The 20,399-nt window shown below is 37.6% G+C and overlaps 3 protein-coding genes across 4 annotated transcripts in view; all 3 read right to left on the bottom strand.

Annotated features, from left to right (window-relative positions):
- The window catches only part of apbb2b (amyloid beta (A4) precursor protein-binding, family B, member 2b), a 43,228-nt gene extending 40,205 nt beyond the window's left edge, over positions 1 to 3,023 (bottom strand). For both annotated transcript variants that reach the window (XM_057330665.1, XM_057330666.1), the window contains exon 1: positions 2,933 to 3,023. The gene's annotated coding sequence lies outside the window, so the exon portion shown is untranslated. The remainder of the gene's footprint in view (positions 1 to 2,932) is intronic.
- A 1,637-nt stretch (positions 3,024 to 4,660) lies between these two features.
- phox2ba (paired like homeobox 2Ba) lies at positions 4,661 to 6,399 on the bottom strand. The gene is made up of 3 exons (XM_057330906.1): positions 6,312 to 6,399; positions 5,870 to 6,054; positions 4,661 to 5,307 (listed from the first exon to the last, which is right to left on the bottom strand). The coding sequence occupies exons 1-3, from the start codon at positions 6,397 to 6,399 to the stop codon at positions 5,041 to 5,043; spliced, it is 540 nt and encodes a 179-aa protein (XP_057186889.1). The 3' UTR covers positions 4,661 to 5,040.
- A 2,392-nt stretch (positions 6,400 to 8,791) lies between these two features.
- On the bottom strand, positions 8,792 to 20,087 carry ptpn9b (protein tyrosine phosphatase non-receptor type 9b). Its single transcript, XM_057332342.1, has 13 exons — positions 19,959 to 20,087; positions 18,145 to 18,288; positions 17,970 to 18,059; positions 14,807 to 14,931; positions 14,615 to 14,720; positions 13,754 to 13,864; positions 12,807 to 13,657; positions 12,570 to 12,666; positions 12,379 to 12,448; positions 12,191 to 12,269; positions 11,710 to 11,860; positions 11,339 to 11,546; positions 8,792 to 11,263 (listed from the first exon to the last, which is right to left on the bottom strand). Exons 1-13 carry the CDS (start codon positions 20,073 to 20,075, stop codon positions 11,040 to 11,042), a joined length of 2,373 nt encoding a protein of 790 aa, XP_057188325.1. The 5' UTR covers positions 20,076 to 20,087; the 3' UTR covers positions 8,792 to 11,039.
- Positions 20,088 to 20,399: the final 312 nt, after the last annotated feature.

Raw genomic sequence — 20,399 nt, 5'->3', positions numbered from 1 at the left:
AGAAATGTGTTATAAATGTGAGCACAAGCAGAACTCTTCTGAACAATGGTAGTCACAAAGCTAAACAACTCTTAAAAATCTCCAAGATAAATAAACATTTAACAAGTCTTTCTTGTCACCGAAAAACACATAAAATAACACTTAATTAAAAACGTGGGGTAAAATGACAAAATGTGTTGAACTACATAAACTGGACAAGAAGAAATGTTCTTTTTTTTTCAGTGCAGTCAAACAAAATTCTGATTTATAAACAACTGAATACCACTGGTAAGAGCTGCTTTGGTCTAGTCAATTTCATTTTAAAATATGCTGTGAGTCTCCTGCCTGAATATTAATGGCCACATGAGAAATGCAATGTGAAATGTAATGAAGGAAACTCTGGAAAGCAAGAGATGAACGGAATGTTGAATAGCCCACAGCCACATTTAAAAACGGGTCACATTACCCTTCCTAACCTAGTTATATTTTAAACGATTTAATCCACGGACAAATTAAGCTTGAACAATATCAAACGTTTTATGATTATTAGAGGGTTCTACCATCTGTATGACATCATTTTAGGTTACATTAAAAATCAAGACTGACAGAGCAGGTCAGCGTATAAAATATAAAATAATGTCTTACTGCCACTAGTCTAAATATCCTGTAATAACAAACACATTTACTCCCAAACACAGCCTTGGTTTTGCACAGTCTGCAGGTCTGTGCGCTGAAAAACTAGGTAGGTATTGACAGTGCCTGTCAACGCTTACAAGCTTTTGATGTTAATTTCCTTAGCTCTCATTAAACACAATAACCAAAACTATCAATGTGGATCTTTTCACTAACAACTCAACAAAACCCAAAAGAAGAATATATTATTCAAACCATGCTAAATCTAATAACAAAATGACATAACACAACAAATCCTGATGACCTCAGACAAAATGTGTATTTATTACCGCAACAGCCTTTGGCAAAACATTCCAATGGGTTTTAAATCCCATAGCAGCGACCTTGTCCCAGCCAAAGCTTAAAGAAATCTGAAACCTGAGCTATTTTCTCCACACTAGACTAAAAAAACTTGTGCAGTTGCACAACAAACAGGCAAGAAGTCAAGTTTACACCAGAATGCCACTATACGTTTTAATTGAGATTTCCACCATTATCTACATATATACAAATGGTTCTTCACCATTTGATTCTTTGTTGAACGGATCTAAAAGACTCTTGATATTAAGATATCTGTTTGGGAGTACAAAGTGCTAAACGTAGGTGCTAAAGGGTCCAAAATGTTTTGCAATCTGATTACTAAAAACCACATTCCGGAAAGCAATGTGGAAACAACATACAGTTTACAGCCACATTGGGTTTGTTGTGTACAAATCGGACAACAGAGAAGGACCACCTACTATGCAAAAACAACTGTTTAAACTTTGTCAGTTCCAGGAATCTTTAAACAAAAATAACAGTTCACTGTGAATATTTGGAAAACCAAACACATTTACATACAAAAGAACACAAGTTGCTTTAGAAATACATGAAGCATCAGGGTTTATGCCAATTGCATGCTGTCGTTACAGCAAAAAGGAAACGTTTCTGACATTTGTTTTTAACTTTTTACTCAAATTGTAAGGCTGAAAATGATAATAGTCATGAAGGATTTTCTGTCAAATAAGAAAAAATGCAAGCCGTTTTAAAAGCGTTCTCACACTTCAGGACCCTATAAATATCCATCCATTAGATTGGGAAATTATCCTATTATTTCTATATTGAATAGTTGCTTATAGTTGTTCATCTGTGTGCCATGAAGCAATCACACCCCACATCACTTGTTGATATACAAGTCAAATTTACAAATGAAATATACAAAGGAAATTTCCTTGGGAATGATCCCTTGTAATTTACAAACACATTAAAATGCTAACAAACAAACAAGAGTATTATTGACTTAAATATGGCTTTAAAAAAGGCAGCAACAGTTTCCAGAGCAGCTGTCAATATTACATACACTTTTAACCCATAAACTCCAGCGAAAATGGCAGTCACAGCTAGTAAACGCATTAACGTGGATGACTTTATGGTGGCATACGGAATTACTGGCTATTGTATTTCTGCATACGGTTGAATGGGCAGAAGAATAAGCAGTGGTATTCAGAAAACACGTCTGCGTTGGGTGCCGTCTGTGCCTGCCGCAGAAACGTGACTAGACTCTCGCTACTGCGACGCGCACCTACAGCACAGCAACGCGCCCGAAGGCCTGTGTGCGCGTACCCGCTTCTGTAGGTGCGCGTCGCTACTCAAGACAGTCAAACGATACCTTTGAACACGACTCCTTTAAATTAAACAAACGTGGGCGTTTGCATCAGGATTCAATCGACCCCCGCTGCTTTGACTTTCCATCTGCCTGGCCTTGAACGGGGGCCGTAGCCATAGACATGGGAGGGGACTCGCGTAAACTAAATAACCATTGAGAACTAAACGTAATTCTCCACCCAAATTGTCTTATATATATCTAAATATATCCGAAAGTAGAAATGCCATTCCTCGCATAAGCATTAACATCAAAGCACTAAAAGTGACCCGTTAAGTCAAGCTAATTTCCGAAGAAGGGCAGCGACCACACGCACAACCCCAGATCACCATTCCGTCACAACAACGAAACCGAAAAGAATATAACTGTATCAAAAACGCGGTAAAATCGTTACAATGTAACAACCGATATCGTATTTATGTAACTGTAGCAGCGTTCGAACCTGACTAAAGAATGAAACAGTATACATGCGATACAGAAGCCCTTCTGCTATCGCGACGAAGGGCGAATCATACCCACAACTTTATATTTCCCATTTTTATAAGGTATTCACCAGCAGGTGTGACAAACGGCAATTATTTAACATTCTCCAGTTGTTCTAATATACTCTTTACATTTTTGGAATAGCACATCACTCACCTCAAATGTCAGCACCCTCTAACGATCTCTTCCTTCTTTTCTGTTATACCTCTCCTTTGCTCCCCTATTCTCCTCTTCTCCTCCCTTCCAGATGTCGAGCGTGCTCGTCCAATCCGCGTCTCTCCGGAAGGGAGCGGACCAATCAGAGAGCGGACCACAGGAAATGCAGTCCCGTTTCCCGAGCGAGCGTGACGGAAAGCTAGGAAACGCTTACGTTAGGGTAAAATTACTCCACATTTCCCGCTGACAGCAGGTGTAAATAACCATTTAAAATATAATTTAGTAAATGTTTGCAATTTGTTTAGATTTCCCTAATGCAGAGCTTTCATGTTTAAAGTTTCGATTAAAACGATATGCACGTGCCTACAGTTATTTGGTAACTCGTTTGCATTAAAAAAAAGAATATTATATATATAGATATAGATATATATATATATATATATGCAAAGTTCACATTAGTAAATGTTGTCCAAAGTAATTAATTAAGGTACATGCACATAAAAGAACTTCAGCACTTTTTTTATAAACTTTAATTTTGATTATGATTTTGCATGAGATGCAGCTTTCTAGTGTCTAGACTGTTATATACTGTTACATCATCCTCCACCAAAGAAAAGAGGAAAAAAGGCTTGTATTCAAGATACCCATTAACCATCTGTGCTCTAACAGGTCTTGTGTGTATGGGGGAGGGAGAGACTTTGATGTGAACCCTGACCCCATAAACTGCAGCAGGCAGTTCATCTGACAGGTCAGGGTAAATTGAATTCCTGAGGTGTGTTCTAACTAGTGTGTGTTTGTTTTACGCTCATATAAAAACTGTGCAAGTGCACTGCTTAAATGTGGACTGAAAACTGAATTTATATTTCTTTATCATGCTAAAAGCGTGTGTTAATTAGGATGCTGTTAAGATTTATCTTAATTGTTATTTTGCTTAAAATTAAGTTGTACTTGTAAGTCCAGGAGGAGCATGATCTTTGTGTCAACTGCCTACCTATCAACAGTGATCATTGTTCAAGCATCCTTCCTTAAACTCTCCTCTTTTCCAGTTGACCTTCTTGATTAGATATGATAAACCCATCCGACATGAGAGAGTTCAATCAAATGCTTGCATGTACAAGCTGCAGGAACAATTCCCTCCATGAGTCTGATAGGACCAGTTCAGACATGCTGTCTCAAGTGACGGAGAGGTCAAACTCCATTTCTCAAAGTAGCACCCAAGCAAACCATTGAAACAGGGTTGTATTTCATGCTTTAGAAAGCCAGAAATCAGATCTGTGTCATTCTATAATGTAGTGTACATTAACTAGGTTGTCTGTTGTAGACAGGATTGATAATAAAATGCTAAATGCACATATGCTAAATAACTTAAGCCACATCTCCACATGCGTGTCAAATTGCTTTCCATGCTGTTGTTTATGCATTTGCAAAATTGTCATTGTCTGTTTTTGTGGGTCGTCACATGATCTTATCTCTAAAATCTGCCCTGAAGCAAAACTTGCTGAACACTTTCCTAAACAATAAACACACATACCGCTTTTAGACGAATTTTGTCTGTAACTCCCCTCAGTTACCAGCCTCATGCTCAAATTTGCCCACAAAAAATGTTTACAAACAATGCTTCTATAAAAAGGCGGTTACAGATACATACTTTAAAATTCTCAAAACCAGCTTTATCAAAGATTTCTTTAAAACGAAACCCTAACGTTTATTTACTGTATATCATTAAGACATTTTACAGTGTTATTTTGCATACTATTTTGTTTTAGAACGAAATTTCAGCTTGCTTTGCTGCCCTCTGCTGTACGTTTGTGAGCAAACAGAATTGGGAGTGAATAGACGCCCCCTGGAGGTGATGTTGGGTAGACGACGAAACGCTTTTTGTCCAACTGCAAATATTGTCTTTAAAAGTATTAAAATAAAATATAAATGTTAAACACATAGCACTTATGAAGTCAAATGGTCAATGTCCATTTCCATGCTTTAAACTGTTCCAGTGGTCAGACGTGGGCAAAGAAAATATTCATTTTATTTCCAGAATATTAAATAAGGTCAATATGTCCTATTTCGCCCAAAGCCAATTAGTTTTTTTTACGTGTGAGTGTGTGAGTTCAGTGAACGCTTGACCGATGCGTTTCAACGAAAGGAACTCCTATCAGGGGCGGCTCATCTGAAACCTGTCCCTTAATGAGATTGTTGTCCTCCGGTTTTTGGTCTTGGCTTAGATTGGGTTGTGTGCTGTCCGGGTGAGGCACCGTCATCGTTTTGGTGTTTTCAATAGAAGTCGGGCTGCTCACTTTGGCAGGTGTCGCACTCGCATCCCATGTGGATGCGCGCTCTTGTTTGCGAAATTTTGCGCGTCTGTTCTGGAACCACACCTGATAGAAAGAGAAGAAAAGAAAGATTATCTCACTTCCTGCGTTTAATCTTTACCCTTAACAAACCAAAATCCCACAGATTCATTTTGACGTGTGTTATCGTTATCTTAATGTATTATTTATATGTTTGTTTGATAAAATGTGTACGAATGACTCCTTATTTTGTAAATGTTTGGTTTGTTGTCCTCATGCTCATGTGGTAACTCAATTCTCCAGACAATCTTAAAGGGATACTGTTAAGTATAACCATCTCTTAATAACTCTAATTAAGAGATCTGTTAGGTTATAAGCATTATTCCAAATATCTTTCTCTGTGTTCATCAGAACAAAGAAATGTATACACATTTGGAACAACTCGAAGATGAGTAAATGATGACAGAATTTTCATTTTTGGGTGAAGTATCCCTTTCAGTGTTTTTTTTATTTCAATTTCATATTAACGTTAACGTATTTATAATGGACAAGTAGCATGCTACCTTGCGCTATTAAAACAGGGCTCACAAAAGTCCTTGTAAATAAAAAAATATATGCGTTCAAGATAACAAAAGAAAATTACAGATACCTGGACACGAGCTTCAGTGAGATGAATCTCCTGCGCGAGCTCCTCTCGCGTGTAGATATCTGGATAATGAGTCTGCGCGAAAACGCGCTCAAGCTCTTTCAGCTGCGAGCTGCTGAAGATGGTACGGACGCGTCTCTGTTTGCGCTTCTCCTGGATCCCTCGATCATACGTCAAGAGATTATGAACTGAAAGTTTTTAAACTAATAATTAAAACAGGCAAATATGAAACAACCTTAGTTTTTGCATTAGTCAAATTTGTGGATGCTTTATGTCATAATTCATTGCTCAAACGCAAATTTAATGTATCAAAAAGGTTAAGAAGGTGTAAACCAACCTGTTATATATTGAGAGGATTGATGAGAGCAGGATCCTGGCGCAATGAAATGGCAGTTGGTCGAAGCACCTAAATTGCACCTGTTATATTGAAAATTTGCGGGCTGACCACATGAACTTAATTCCGTGGAGCGGTTAGAGGTTCGGCCAATGTCTATCCCAGACTCATATGCAGAAGTTAGATATGTGTAGTCCATCTTATTAGTAAGCTATCAGGCTATAGACTTTCGTCTCTCACTGGCACACTCATCTGAACTGGTCTTTTGTGTCTGAGGGGGTTTTATTAGGCCTAAAGTTCAGTTCAGACATCATTAAATCGGTCAGTGACACGTGGCGGTGGGTCTTATTGTTATGCTTTTGACACATGTCTCCATTATGCTTCCACCTGCATCATATCAGACTGTAGCCAAATTATTTTTTTCTATCCTATTATTATATTAGTAGCCTACTCCTGCTATTAGGTTTACCATTTCTTTATTTTTTTTTCTTTATTATAAATAAATATGAATAATAAATAAATAAAAATGAGCTAGTGACAATACCTTTAGTTGTGTCATGCACATTTTAGCATTATAGGTTTAAGATTTTTATTCATTTCTGATTATTTGTCTACATTTATTTGAAGAGTTTGGTTCCAAAATGAGATAACCGTTTTTTTCCAAAAATCATGTTTTTTTATTGTGCATTCCAATTAATATCAATCAAACTGTAGTTGGTTTGTTTTGATTTAAGCCATAATAATTAAAAAAATACAGCTAACACAATAAAAACATGATAACATAATAAAAACTTTGATTTGATCTAATTTCGGAAGCAAACTCTTCATTTGTTTCTACGTGGTTTGACCTCGTGTGACATTTGACACGAGCTGGGTTAAACAGTTATTGTGTTCTGTAAGTGTATATGTAAGTGGGAAAGAGAGACCGGAGATGATAGAGTGGATTTTGATGCAAATATCCACAAGGTCTTTGTGCCCAATAAACGGACGTCACGTGGAGCTGCTCAAGGGATTCGTGAGCTTGCACCCCATCCATCATAACGTTATGAGCACGGTACACAAGAGCACCAGTCGAACAATACAAAACTATTAAGATTAGTCACAACATCGGCTGGTACCGGAGATTTAAAAAGAGACATCTGCGTGGATGCGACTTTGCCACGGGCACATTTGGGGTTAACAATAGCTCAAATATTATATAATAAATCACATTCTATTACATTGTTACAGATCGCATCGTTTTACGAACCATAAAAGAACACAAATGCGTTGTTGTCAAACAGAAAAGGATTCATAAATCAGTCTAATTTTTAATAAATACTTCAATTAACTCCATAAATCACCTTTTCACTTTTAAAAACACTGTAAAATTGTGCCCTGTGCCCATAATCATAAAGCATTAGAAGATAAATTGACGTAGCCTATCATTTTCTGAGGTCTAACATTACGATTATATGCAAGTAGCCTAAGCGAGTAAAAACATAGGCCTAAATTTATACGAAATAATACGCTATTACAGCCACCGCGTTTCTAATTTACAGTAAAAAATAGTAACTTTATTTTTTAATTACAAATATATGTTGGTAATAATAACACTTAATAATAAAGCGGATATCAATTAAATTACATTTTTCAAATTTCGAGTTGTTTTAACATTATTAACAAGCTAAGTTAACATGGATGCATAATGAAGAAACATGAATTACGTTACTTATTAAGAAGCATTAAAGTTGATGTATAAAGGCTGTAAAAAGTTGTTGCTCAGTGTTAGTTCATGTGTAGTGCATTAACTAATGTAATCTCATTGTAAAGTGTTACCATAATAATTTACCAATTTACCGTAACTACAAAAACTGCTTTGTATTTTAAAACGTATTTTGGAAAACCTTATAAAGCCACGCGATGACTTTATCAAAATGTTTTTTCGAGAATCTCTAAACAATAAAATGACGCGACTAAAAATATGCTTAAACACCACAATGCACACATCGTGACAAAATTAGAAACAAAGGCCCTAACTATTTCACAAAATGGAAATGACGCCTTCTGATTAGACACAGTTGACTTGTTAAAAAACAATTTCTCATATTGTACCAAGTTAATTCACTTTTTAACAAGAACAATGTATACATTAAAATGACATGAGCAATTAGAATGAGGATATTGATAATTTTCGCATACCTAATATGGTAAATTTTTAATGTGCATTTACAGTAATCCTTTACTGACCTTTGTGACTAAGGTTTCTGTCAGCAAAATGTTATATACTGCCATAAAAACGTGCAACTATTAGGGAGACAAAACAGACAGGTCATTAGGGTACAATAATGCACCAAAAAAGGTACAAAAGTATATGTTTTGTATAACGGAAAAGGTACAAAAAAAGAACCTTTAGGGTACCAACCTAGCGATAGGGTGACAGTGTAATCAGCAGGAGACAGAAAATCTGCTCAGATCGACCGATTAAAAAGCAAAACGTTATTCAGACTGAAAAACTCAGATTTGAACAAGATTCTAAAATAAAGCATTTCCTTTGCGAAACAAAGGTATTATGAACATTATCTGAACACATTTAACACACACAGACATGCTCAGTTTCAGAATACGTTTACTATGACACTATTGCAGATGTCAGGTAAAAAGGCCATTACTCAATCACAAGAACTTCTGGGCACCAAAAGAAAAGAAAACAAGTAAAAACACTCACATTGCATTCCCGACTGCCTTTAATAAATCAGCGGAAGTATCCGTCTTCCACTTAGTCTCATTCAAGCAGGAATCAGCTGCATAAAACAGTCAAGTATGAGGCCTATCCTGCATTTGATAAAGTCAGTCAACAAGTAAACATTAAGTGAGTGGACACTTTCACACATTCACGACCATCTGTCATCATACAAGCATTGACATATAAGGAGAAAGCATTCCAAAGGTCTCCCAAGACTTGAGTTCATTTAATCTAATCGTAACATTCAAGTTAATATACATTTCTTTTTTGGTTTTGTGTACATCCTTTTTTTTCTGTTGATTGGCAAAAAGTTAAAAAACTGTTTTTGGCAGCCGTGATGGTCAGTCATGTGTCCGTTTCAGTCTTTTGGCTGCGTTTAATCTCCTAAACAGTCCTTTTAGTCCACACAGCATCCAAAAGGGGCTGCTACAGGCATCTGGAAACAGACTTTATCTCCCAAAAAACAATATTGAGTAACATAATTCCACACTGAACAAATGGAAAAAGCTGATCAGTCTTTTTTGTTTCGTTGTTTGATTTCTTTAGCTTATCAGTTTAAAATAGTATGTCTGTTCATTTTTTTCGTACCAACATTCAAATTTCAATACTGCTGAAGATTTACAATGACATAAATAAAAACAGAATATAATACAGGATGCTGTATAAAAGTCAAAATAAAGTTTGTATACTTTTTATTGTCTTTAGTTTTTTTTTGGAAATGATCATTACCAGAGGCAGATGCAGAGGTTTTGAGACACCAAGACAATACCCTGAGATTAAAAACGAATCCCTATTTGTACGCAAGACCAGCTGTTCCACTCCTTGCCTGAAACACATTAGGCTACAGTAAGCTTGAAGGCACAAAACCGAGGCTTTTAGACCCCAGGAGTCCACACACTGCACAGCTGAAGACCCCAAGTCACATATACACATATATAATTTTTTTTTAAAGTAACAATTACTGAAACACAAGATATTTGCGTCGGTATGGAACACTTTGGTGTTTGTAACTTGGGTAAACGTGAGCATAGAATCGGTGTCCACGCAGGTCTAAATACTTGGGGCAAGCCCGTAGTAGAAAGACATTTACAAACAAAAGAATATGAAACAGACCAGGGAGCATGGCAGTGATTCAAGGTTACGGGGCAGCATTCATAAAGAATCTCAAAAGGTTACCATCAAACTCAAAACCAGATTGATACTTTCTATTCACACCACTGTTTAGTAGAGCACTGGGATTGTTGTCTGTTGTTGTCAGAGATTCTTTGTGAAAAGAAGCCCTGCTTTAAGGCTAATTGATGGATGATCACGGACTACGGTTAGAGAACAGATGCAAATAAAAACAGCAAGACCAGAACAGTCACTGAGATTAACTACATATAGCATAGTTTTTCTCCTCATTTCATTTTGTTTTACCCCAACATAATTCTTTATATATATATATATTTATATATAGATACACATAATTTGAAGAAAGTTAAAAGTATTTATATTAAAACAAGGCTTTTCAAAGGCTGTTATGAACAATATATAAATGTATGTTACAAGATATACATGGGTTTAAGTCACGACGATTATTACGGATACATCCAAGCATTCAACACCATACCTTTGGCTTGAAGGTTAGTTTAACAATGAAGTACACACATGACAAATAATGGGAAAGAAAACTGTTGGAACCTGTTTAAACACACATAATATGCTATGCCAATGTGACGAAAAAGAATTCAAGTTTTAAGTTTTTACACCTTAAAAAAGTCTGAATTTAACCCCATGTTGAGCGAACACTTTGAGAAGGTAAAAAAATGAGATAATACGATAAATTGGATTTTTCAAGTTTGTCATTCCACATGTGCAAGTCAGTACTTATAAAAAAAAAAATGCTACAACTCGTACACCAAGCCACAGTCTCTAATCTCTGGATTAGAGGCAAAAGAACGGTTTGAAAAGTGGCAGGACAAAAGATCCCGCTCCTCCTTTTTTATCTCTTCATCTTCCTCACCAGAAAACAATGAGAGAGGATGTGATGGAGTCTACCTGTGGCCAGGAGAGGGAAAAAGACGACTTCCTTCCATGTCTCTCTGCCCTCTCGTCCCGAGACCTGTTCCTCTTATTCACTCGCTGTCGGTTTCCAGCTCTGTGTCGGACCACTCCACGGGCTGCAGTAGTCCACTCTGTTGGGCGTACTCGATCACTGCTTTGAAGCAAAAGTAGTACTGGTCCCATGTCTGGATGCTGAAGGCACGCTGTGTCCGCATCCGACGCACCGTCTGTTTAATGTCCAATGTCCTAATGTCTTCCAGACGAGAAAGACAAATGTCCAAAGTACAGAATGTGCCTGAAGGTGGACAAAGAGAAGTTAGACAGGATGCAATGCACATATGAGGTATGACACGAGGAGGAATAAGCCCACCTGTTCGACCGATGCCTGCACTGCAGTGTACCACCACTGGGGGACCCCCAGGCGGTCCTGTCCAATCAGGATACAGTGTTTGTAACATACACTCTTGTCTCTGCTTCACATGTGCACGGAAATCCAACATGGCTGACGCTGACTTCGGAACACCAAAATCTGGCCAGCTCACATAGAGATAATGAGACACTTCTCTACATTCTCCTGTCTGGAAGAGAAAAGCTTGCCATGTGAACTATACATTAATTAGAATCTTCTAGACATATCTGACTGATCTCCATGGCAAACAAGACAGGAAAGAAAACATGGGAAGAGAAACAGACAGGACGATAACATGGACTGCCAAATAACAAATAGACTGAAAGACTGACCTGAGTGTTGAAGAGCTCCAGGTGTGATAGCCTAAAATCTTGAAACATCTCAATATGGACATTTCTCACCAAAAAGTACTCATATTCCTCTGTGCGGCCAGTTTCTAAAGGCCAGTACTGTCCGCATTTCACACGGCCCCGCTCTACAACTCTGAGATAAACAGAAGGTCAAGAGTCAATACACTGTTTTCCTCTTGATATAATACTAACGAATACAATGATAAAAACCATCTGTAAGTTAATTTACAGGCCGCTGAATAAAGACAGACACAGTGGTATCCATTTATAATAAAATATATCCCTTTTTGTTTTTTCAGCATAACATTAATAAAAGATGACGAAAAATTACCAATGAATGTAGTTAACAATTACATCATCTTAAAAAAAAGAGACTTAAAATATTGTATCTTAAGTATTATAATAAAGTAGCATTACCAAGGAGGAAACAAAGCAATGTATCACATAATAGCAAAAAACTAACCTTGTAGTCATAACGATGATTACAACCATTTGCTCCCACACCATTCGCCAAAAGTCTCCAAACGTTTTTGGCAAAGGCCCTGAAACCATCAAAAACCAGAACTTGTAAAACATTACAAATATGTAGCATGCATTTTTACTTCACACATCATTTTTAGAATAAAATACATTTTAGAGACTATGTCTCACCCTGAGTAGCGATGTAAGCATTACTTCTCTTGTAGCCGTCCATGAAACTTGCATTGATGTAGTCAGACGTCTGAAAGCAAACAACCAATGAAATAAAATGTATAGAAAGTAACTGATCAATTTAACACTCTCACTCACTACAGACATAGATCATAAAAGAGCTCATAAGGAGAAAATGCCATTACACCAACCTCATCATCCTCATCATTAAGCGGACAGAGTCGAACCCGTGACTGGTCTAGGCAAAGGACATCACTGTAGCGATTCTTTATCTGGTTGGAGGGTTTCCTGTCAGAATAAATACAAATGATTTATACACGCAAACATTTGTTTAACACATTTTGTTTTACCAGCCCTTTCGCAAAATGTATTTCTCAGCTTACAACTTTATACTTTGCTTTCTTTGCATCTATTCCCCTGTGTCTTACTTGGAATAGTCAAATGTCCCAGCAGGAGGCTCCTTGCGGATCTCCTCATACTCCTGGTAAATGCCTTTCTTCTTTTTGCATTTGACATGCTGCACCAGATCCTGCACGCTCATTCCTCCTGGCTCGGCTACATGCACTGACAACACCGCCGTTTCTGCTGTCCCCGGTAACCAGCTCATATCTGATGCAGGGCTGTGATGGAGGGGCGGTGGCCTTGACTTTTGCGGGAGTGGTGGAACACCATCCTCTTCTAGAAACTCTACATCCTGTTGGCTGTCCTCAGCACCATTTCCATCCTGCCTACTGTCGATTGGTGATGTCACGGCTTCTTGCGTACCCATAGCTGCTGCTCCTAGTGTTCCTATGGCACCAGCTGCGTGTTTTTGATGCAGGGGCGTATCTGGGGGTGTGTCTGACTGTGGAGGTGGCTGACGGCCACGCCCATTGACAACATTGGCATTTGACCCTGTGACGCCCCCTGAAATTGGCAGTATAGAGCCATTCCAATGTTCGTGCCCCGTTGTCCTGCTATTCTGTACGTTGGCATTGCCATCATCCATTATGGGCAAGTTGGAGTTCAGTCCATCCCCCAGGAGTGTGGCCCCTGTGTGGGCTGTAGGGTTGGCAGTTAAAGGCTCAGCGTTCTGGCTGTGTTCCATGGAGTAGGAGCGAAGCAAGCTGCCCAAGCAATCGGCATTGACGTTGGAAGAGTTATTGGGGTTGTTGGAGCTGGAGTTGACGCAGGACTGGATCCAGGCAATGTGACTATACTGTGATGTGCCACCCAAGTGTTCTGGAAGGGAGCTGATCGGGATGTGATTGACCAGTTCATGAGCTTTTACAGTGCACACCTGGAAAACGCAAACACAAAAAAGGGTGGATGTCATTGGTCTGAAGTGTAGCTTTATATGATTATTTGTATGAGTGCAGCTTAGGCCTAGACATACCCTCTCTCTTAGTTTTTCTCTCACAAACAGACGCAGTACCGCAAAGGGTGCTCTGAACCACAGCGGAGACGAAACAATAAAGACACATTTCAACCGAGCAGGGAAAGCCCCCTATATGACAAGAAAAGACATACAGTCACACAATATACACAAGTGAGGTAATTCTATTCATAGGACGGCCCATTAAGCAAATAGTCTCATGAACATTTCAGATAAGTGAAACAGTGGGCAGAAATCATCAAGATATATGTTTTTGCATTGAAATGGATTCTTTTTTCATTCAGAGATACCATAATGTTAACCAAAAAGCCCAGAACATTTGTTTACGCAAAAATGTACACTCATTGAACCAAAGCCAAATCCTAACAACAGGCATGTGATCAGCCAAGGACAGAAAAGAAGGAAGACTGCACACGAGCAACCCCCCCCAAAATAGTCCTCAATATTAATAATTAAATGTTACATGGTTAAAAACAGACCAAAAATAGATCTTTTTCACTTAGCAACACAAAAAAAAACTATTATAATTACCCAATTCTGACTGCCAATTTTGGAAATATCAGTTCAAATGTTTATTAGTTTAACAGTCACGTAAACAATATTTAATAAAGTAGGTTGATGCTTTGTGCAAATATCTTAGGCTAATGTCAAATAAGATGGCATTAACAAATGCCACCCCTTGAGTAGTTTATATTAGGCCTACTTTTGATTTTATTGTAATCAGCAATAATTCATTAAACAATAATTGAACACAAAAAGTAAAAAATACTGTGGCCTAACAAAGGATAAAAAAATACGGAAATCCGTATTTACACGGAAAAATCACATCCCTGTAACAAGTTATGACAACACAACACTTACTTTAAGCAAATTCAAAATCTTGACGCAAAGCTCATAGTCAAAGTTGGCATATGTAGAGTTTGTCATATCATAGATGAAAATGAGCCCGTCTCTCTGTGTCTGAACACTGGGGAGAGGAAAGTTATTTTTAGATGGTAACAACATGAAATTAATTTCAGCCAAGTTATTTTTTGGGACTCCTGATCTGTTTACCTTTCGATGGCCTTGTCCAGCTGATATATAATGGCCTGAAGAACAGCCTTATGGGTAGTGAGGTCCGGCCGATGGAGACATGCCGTAAAAAGTGCCAAAGCCGCACCTTTCGCATCACGACCGGGCTACACCGACACAAGGCAAATGAATGAATAAATTAAACATTAAAGGTGTCATGAATTAAGACATCAATTTTAACCCGAGCTTTTGTTATATAAGAGGTAATCGTATTCAATCGAACATCCTGTAAGTGTCAGAACTGAAAACGCCTTGTTACTGAAATTACAACTTTTATTGACACCAGGCCCAGCGAACGCCAGGTGCTGGAATGCACCTATCTATGACATAGATAGGTTGAACACCACCTCCACAGAAGAATATCAACGACTACTTTTCTAGCCCCGCCCACTGGTTCGCGCATGACAGTACTGAAGTAACACAGGTTGCGCGGAACCAGATAGATCGAGCAAGCAATAAACATGCCCTTAAAGAAGTAGACCTCATACAACAGTATAAAACAATAAAAAAGGCCAGTTCATGACACCTTTATATTAATAGCAACACTCAAAGCTAGAACACACAAACAGGACACCCATTCCAAGCAAAACAAAGAAAAGTCCATTTAACAGATTTTTTATTTCAATTATTTTTAACACCTGATATTGCAATATCTCTGCTTCGAACATAATGAGGAGATCAGGACAACATAAACACTGGAGCAAGCTTTCTATATATCATGAACATGACAACAAAGTGGCCGAAACAAACCGTAACCTCCAAACAGAGGTCATGGAAATGTTTTGCATGTGATGTGTGATCAAAGATAGGGTTGTTCCGATACCGATACTAGTATCGGAAATTCCACCGATACCACATAAAATTCTGGTATCGGAATCGGCGAGTACTTGAATCCATGTACCGATCCGATACCAATTTCTTAAACAGGACCTAGTTATGCCCGCTAGCTTTGCTTCACGCTGCAAATGGCAAGGCTTCTTCACTGCTCAGAATGCAAACACAGAAAGTTGTGCTGTGAAGAAGAAATGAAAATGTGCTAGGGACATGCACGAATATTCGATCCGCAATAATTATTAGAAAATTAAAAATGCTATTTGAATTTTTTTATTTTTCGTTAAAAAAAACTGCATCACCACAGGTTTAGAATTGTCTTGTCTTATTTAACGCTTCTTCACTTCATCTATAATGACTTTTTAATGTACAGAAAATATAAAAAATAATTTGCATGTGTCCTAAATCTTTCTACAGTCAGATCGCAAGCTAGTTTAAATATTTTAAGTTCACACACGACGGCCTGACGGATCGCGTGTTATGTTCAGCTCACATCACCAAAAATGTTTTAAAAACTGGTGAGCCACAGAATTCGTTAACATTACATTACTTATATATAAGTTGGTATAAAAATATCAACCTAATATTAAATGATTCGATGATTCATTTATTTATTACCATGACTTGTTCGGAGTGGTGGTTTGTTCGTTATAAATATGTTGGGCTAACTAATGCTGATTTCAATAACTTTAAACATTAAAATGTACATTTCACTGCAACTAATGTTAATAAATTTGGCCTTAGCATAAGACTGGTACCTTTCTCCATACCTAAAGCCTGCATTTTCCTCCTAAGAACTTCAGGGTCGTTGCCTTCAAGTTATAGCCTGTAAATAAATCCGCATGGGTGTTTGTTTTAAAACGCGTTGAAGGCTTAGTTGAATTTACTTATTGATGTAAATGCAATGAAAAGCTAAACAAGACAGACACTGACCATGAAACGACAAAGAAAACAATATTTGCGGTGGTGATCAGCAGAATTAGTCATTCTTCCTCAAATGCCGGTCATGTATAAACTATAAGCACTAAAATGGCTCCGTCTTTGTTTTTATGATCAATTAACAGTCGGTATGTTTACTTTATTTATTATCAACATTATAAACAATAAAGCCAGATATTCTTGTCAGATCTGGGTTTTGTTACCGGGAGTTAGAGAAGAGCAACGCAACGTATTATTCACATTCTCCGCTTGTCGGCTTGTTGAACAGACTTTCAACAGAGTAAAATAGACCTACTGTATTATGCTTGTTTTTCTTATCAAGAACATGTTAAACAAAATAAACAAGATAACCATATATCACAGACTTTCAATATGCGTTTTGTTTTGTATGTTTGGTTTTTGTATGATTTCGCTTTGCGCAGGTTTAAATGCAGTTTTTATGTATTTTTCTATTTTTTTTCCAACGTTGCTAATCTTTTCAACATTAAAAACCTTATATACAGGATCTAATATTAGTGCATTATGAATATTAATGATAGTTATAAGCTTGATGTGAAATTGTGACTTAATAAAAAAGAAACAAATTACGTATTTTTTACTTAATTTAAATAAACGAATATTTGTTTTTTATGAGCTCAAATATTCTAAAATGAAATTATTGAAAAATGCCCATCCCCAGTGCTAGCGCTAGTGGCAGTATTTCAGAGTGGACCAACCAGCCAGTAAAACTGCGACTTAAGAAAAAGAAATAATATTACTGTCAAATAGTTACTATCTGTCAGATAATAAATATACTCTCTAATTTACTGTATGTATTTGTTCATGTTTTATTAAGGGATAAGTCTAAAGCACACCATAAAATAATTATATAAATTCACACAGTATATACAGCTGTATACAGATACACACCCCAGTATCGGATCAGTACTCTGTATCGGCTGATACCATGAGCCCAGGTATCGGAATCGGTAAGGAAAAAAGGGTATCGGAACATCCCTAATTAAAGATGAAACATTCTTCACTCCCACTTTAGAAATGAGGGTGGCCTTTGTTATGTGCTTTATTTACATGAACTATGAATATGAATGATTGTGACATACCCTGTTTTTAGTTTGTATAATACGATTACAAAAATTATTTTGACCAAGGAGACAAACAAATCCACATTTTAACAAAGTTTGCTGAATAGTGGGGAGTCTCCCCTTCTTCTTCTTTGACCAAGGCAAAAATTTCCAAAAGGATTTTTTATAATACATAATAAATGTTCTGTTTAACACTTATTCAAAAGCATAAATATGCTCAGAAGCAACAAGCATTTGGTAAAAGCATCAAAACCTAATGACCAATCCTAACACGCATACAAAAACACACTCACCAGAACTGTGAATTTCCCTCTCAGTAACTCGCTCCTTAAAGGCTCCTCGTTTGGGTTAATATTGTAGATGCCCTCCTTTATTCTGGTGTTCTGCAAACATACACATACTGTAAGCATTAGACGTAAACAACGCTGAATTCTATCATCACAGAGAACAAGCACTACGTTACTGTACCTTGTAAGCCTGAAAGAGGTCTATGGCTCTGGAGACATCAAACTTGCGTGCCATAAGGAACTTAACTGCTGTTATCTGACTGACAAGATCTGCATTCTGAGACTGTTCCAGACACCTCAGCTCGGCCAGGAACTCCTCCACCACCTGACACACATACACAGATCCAGTATATAGTGAATGTTTTAAATGTTTTAATGCAATGCATTTTTTTTTACAATGATTGCATTATGGATGCTGCCAGATCACGATTTCCTGCATTGGACTGATACAGTACCTGTCTGTCTATTTATCAATCTAGTTATTTATCCAACTTCATATTGTTTTAATAATTTCCTTTGGAGGATTCATTATAAATAAAGAAATAACTGTTTCTGCCAACATTTTGCTTCCCTTAAAGGGATACTTCATCCAAAAATGAAAATTGTGTCATCATTTACTCACCTTCGAGTTGTTCCAAATCTGTATACATTTCTTTCTTCTGACGAACACAGAGAAAGATATTTTGAAGAATGTTTATAACCAAACAGATCTTTCCCCCCATTGACTCCCATAGTAGTAAAAATTTATCATTTTTTTTGTTCTGTTGAACACAAAAGAAGACATTTTGAAGAATGTAGGACAGCAAACAGTTGTGGGGCACTTTTGACTACCATTGTATTTTTTCTACTACTATGGTAGTCAATGGGGGGCAGAACAAAGAAATGTATACAAATTTGGAACAACTCGAAGGTGAGTAAATAATGACAGAATTTTCATTTTTGGGTGAAGTATCCCTTTAAAGTGATAGTTCACCCAAAAATGAAAATTCTGTCGTCATTTACTCACCCTCAGATTGCTCCAAACCTTTATAAATGTCTTTGTTCTGCTAAACAGAAAGGAAGATATTTGGAAAAATGTCAGTAACCAAGCATATATCGCACACTATCGCATACTATGGGAGTGGGGACGAGATCTTAGTTACTGACATTCTTCCAAATATCTTCCTTTGTGTTTAGCAGAACAAGATATTTATAAAGGTTTGGAACAATCTGAGGGTGAGTAAAGGATAACAGAATTTTCGTTTTTTGGAGAACTATCCCTTTAAGGTCAGCACTATCCCGTCTGACTGAAAGCTAAGTAGGATGGATGAGCTGTAAAGAGAGACAGGTCGTGCTGACAGACCTTATGCTACACTCTTATTAAACAGATACCTTAACAAGTGAGAACAAATGGCACTTCCAGGAGCAGATTTGAGCGTTCGCAAGGTAACAGACAGAAGTGAGAACACTCTCACATTCTCCAACACTAGAGCGCATCAGACAACCGGCTCGACGTGTTAATTCACTACAGCGACATCGGAATGCGTATATGCTTAAAGATGTCAGAAGTGTGATTTAGATGGGGTGTCTGGCTATGTTGCATTGGATCAACCTAAGGTTACGATGCTTTTGGTAAACGCAGCCCTGAACCTAAATATACTTTCTGGTAGAACGCTTGAGGTAAGTCCAACACAATTTTTAAATCATTTAAAAAATACAATACACTTACGTTCTCTAAAAATTACAACCGTACGTGATAATAAACGTTTAATAATCAAGAAACGTATTAGCCTACTCAGCGTCGCTCACGAGCTAACAAGGCTAGCATTTACCTATGCTACCTCAAAAATAGCCACAGGGCCGCGAGTCTCATTACCATCACTTTTCATAAGTCATACATGTAATGTACTGTCTGAAACATTATCATAATTAATTGTATAAAAGTGCAGCTGACAGCTCAGCGTGAAATGCCAAGGGTTCGACGAAAGGTTTAGTGAAAACATTTAGGTATCTTACCACCTCCTCTTGAGTTGTCAGGGCTTCCGCCATCTTGAAGCCTGAGAAGCAACGTCTACGGGCGCGCCCTCTCTGATTTCGTGAACGCGCCGCCGGTGCACTCCAAGCGGCGCGCATCGTGCACGAGGGTAGCGGAAGCTCAAGCCACGCGAGCTGGACCTCCAGCAAGGAAGGGTGTCAGCTCCATCCCCTTAGCTCTGCAGCGAGTACCACTTGAAAAAAGTTACTGCAGGCATGAGAAATCTACTGCTGATAGGTCACCACCGTACGTTTGACAATATTGCTTCTAATAAAATATTTTAAAAGATAATAATCGGAACTGTTTGTTATGTTATGCATAGTCGCATACCGTTACGTAGCTAGCAGTTATGTATTTATAAAGTAGGCTACTTTAGTTGAACAAACATGTCTACACAAACTATTTAGCATGTATTATGAGCA

The sequence above is a fragment of the Triplophysa rosa genome, linkage group LG4 (genome assembly GCF_024868665.1).
Source record: "Triplophysa rosa linkage group LG4, Trosa_1v2, whole genome shotgun sequence".
Classification (NCBI taxonomy): Eukaryota; Metazoa; Chordata; class Actinopteri; order Cypriniformes; family Nemacheilidae; genus Triplophysa; species Triplophysa rosa.
This window is presented reverse-complemented; position numbering and strand designations above follow the sequence as displayed.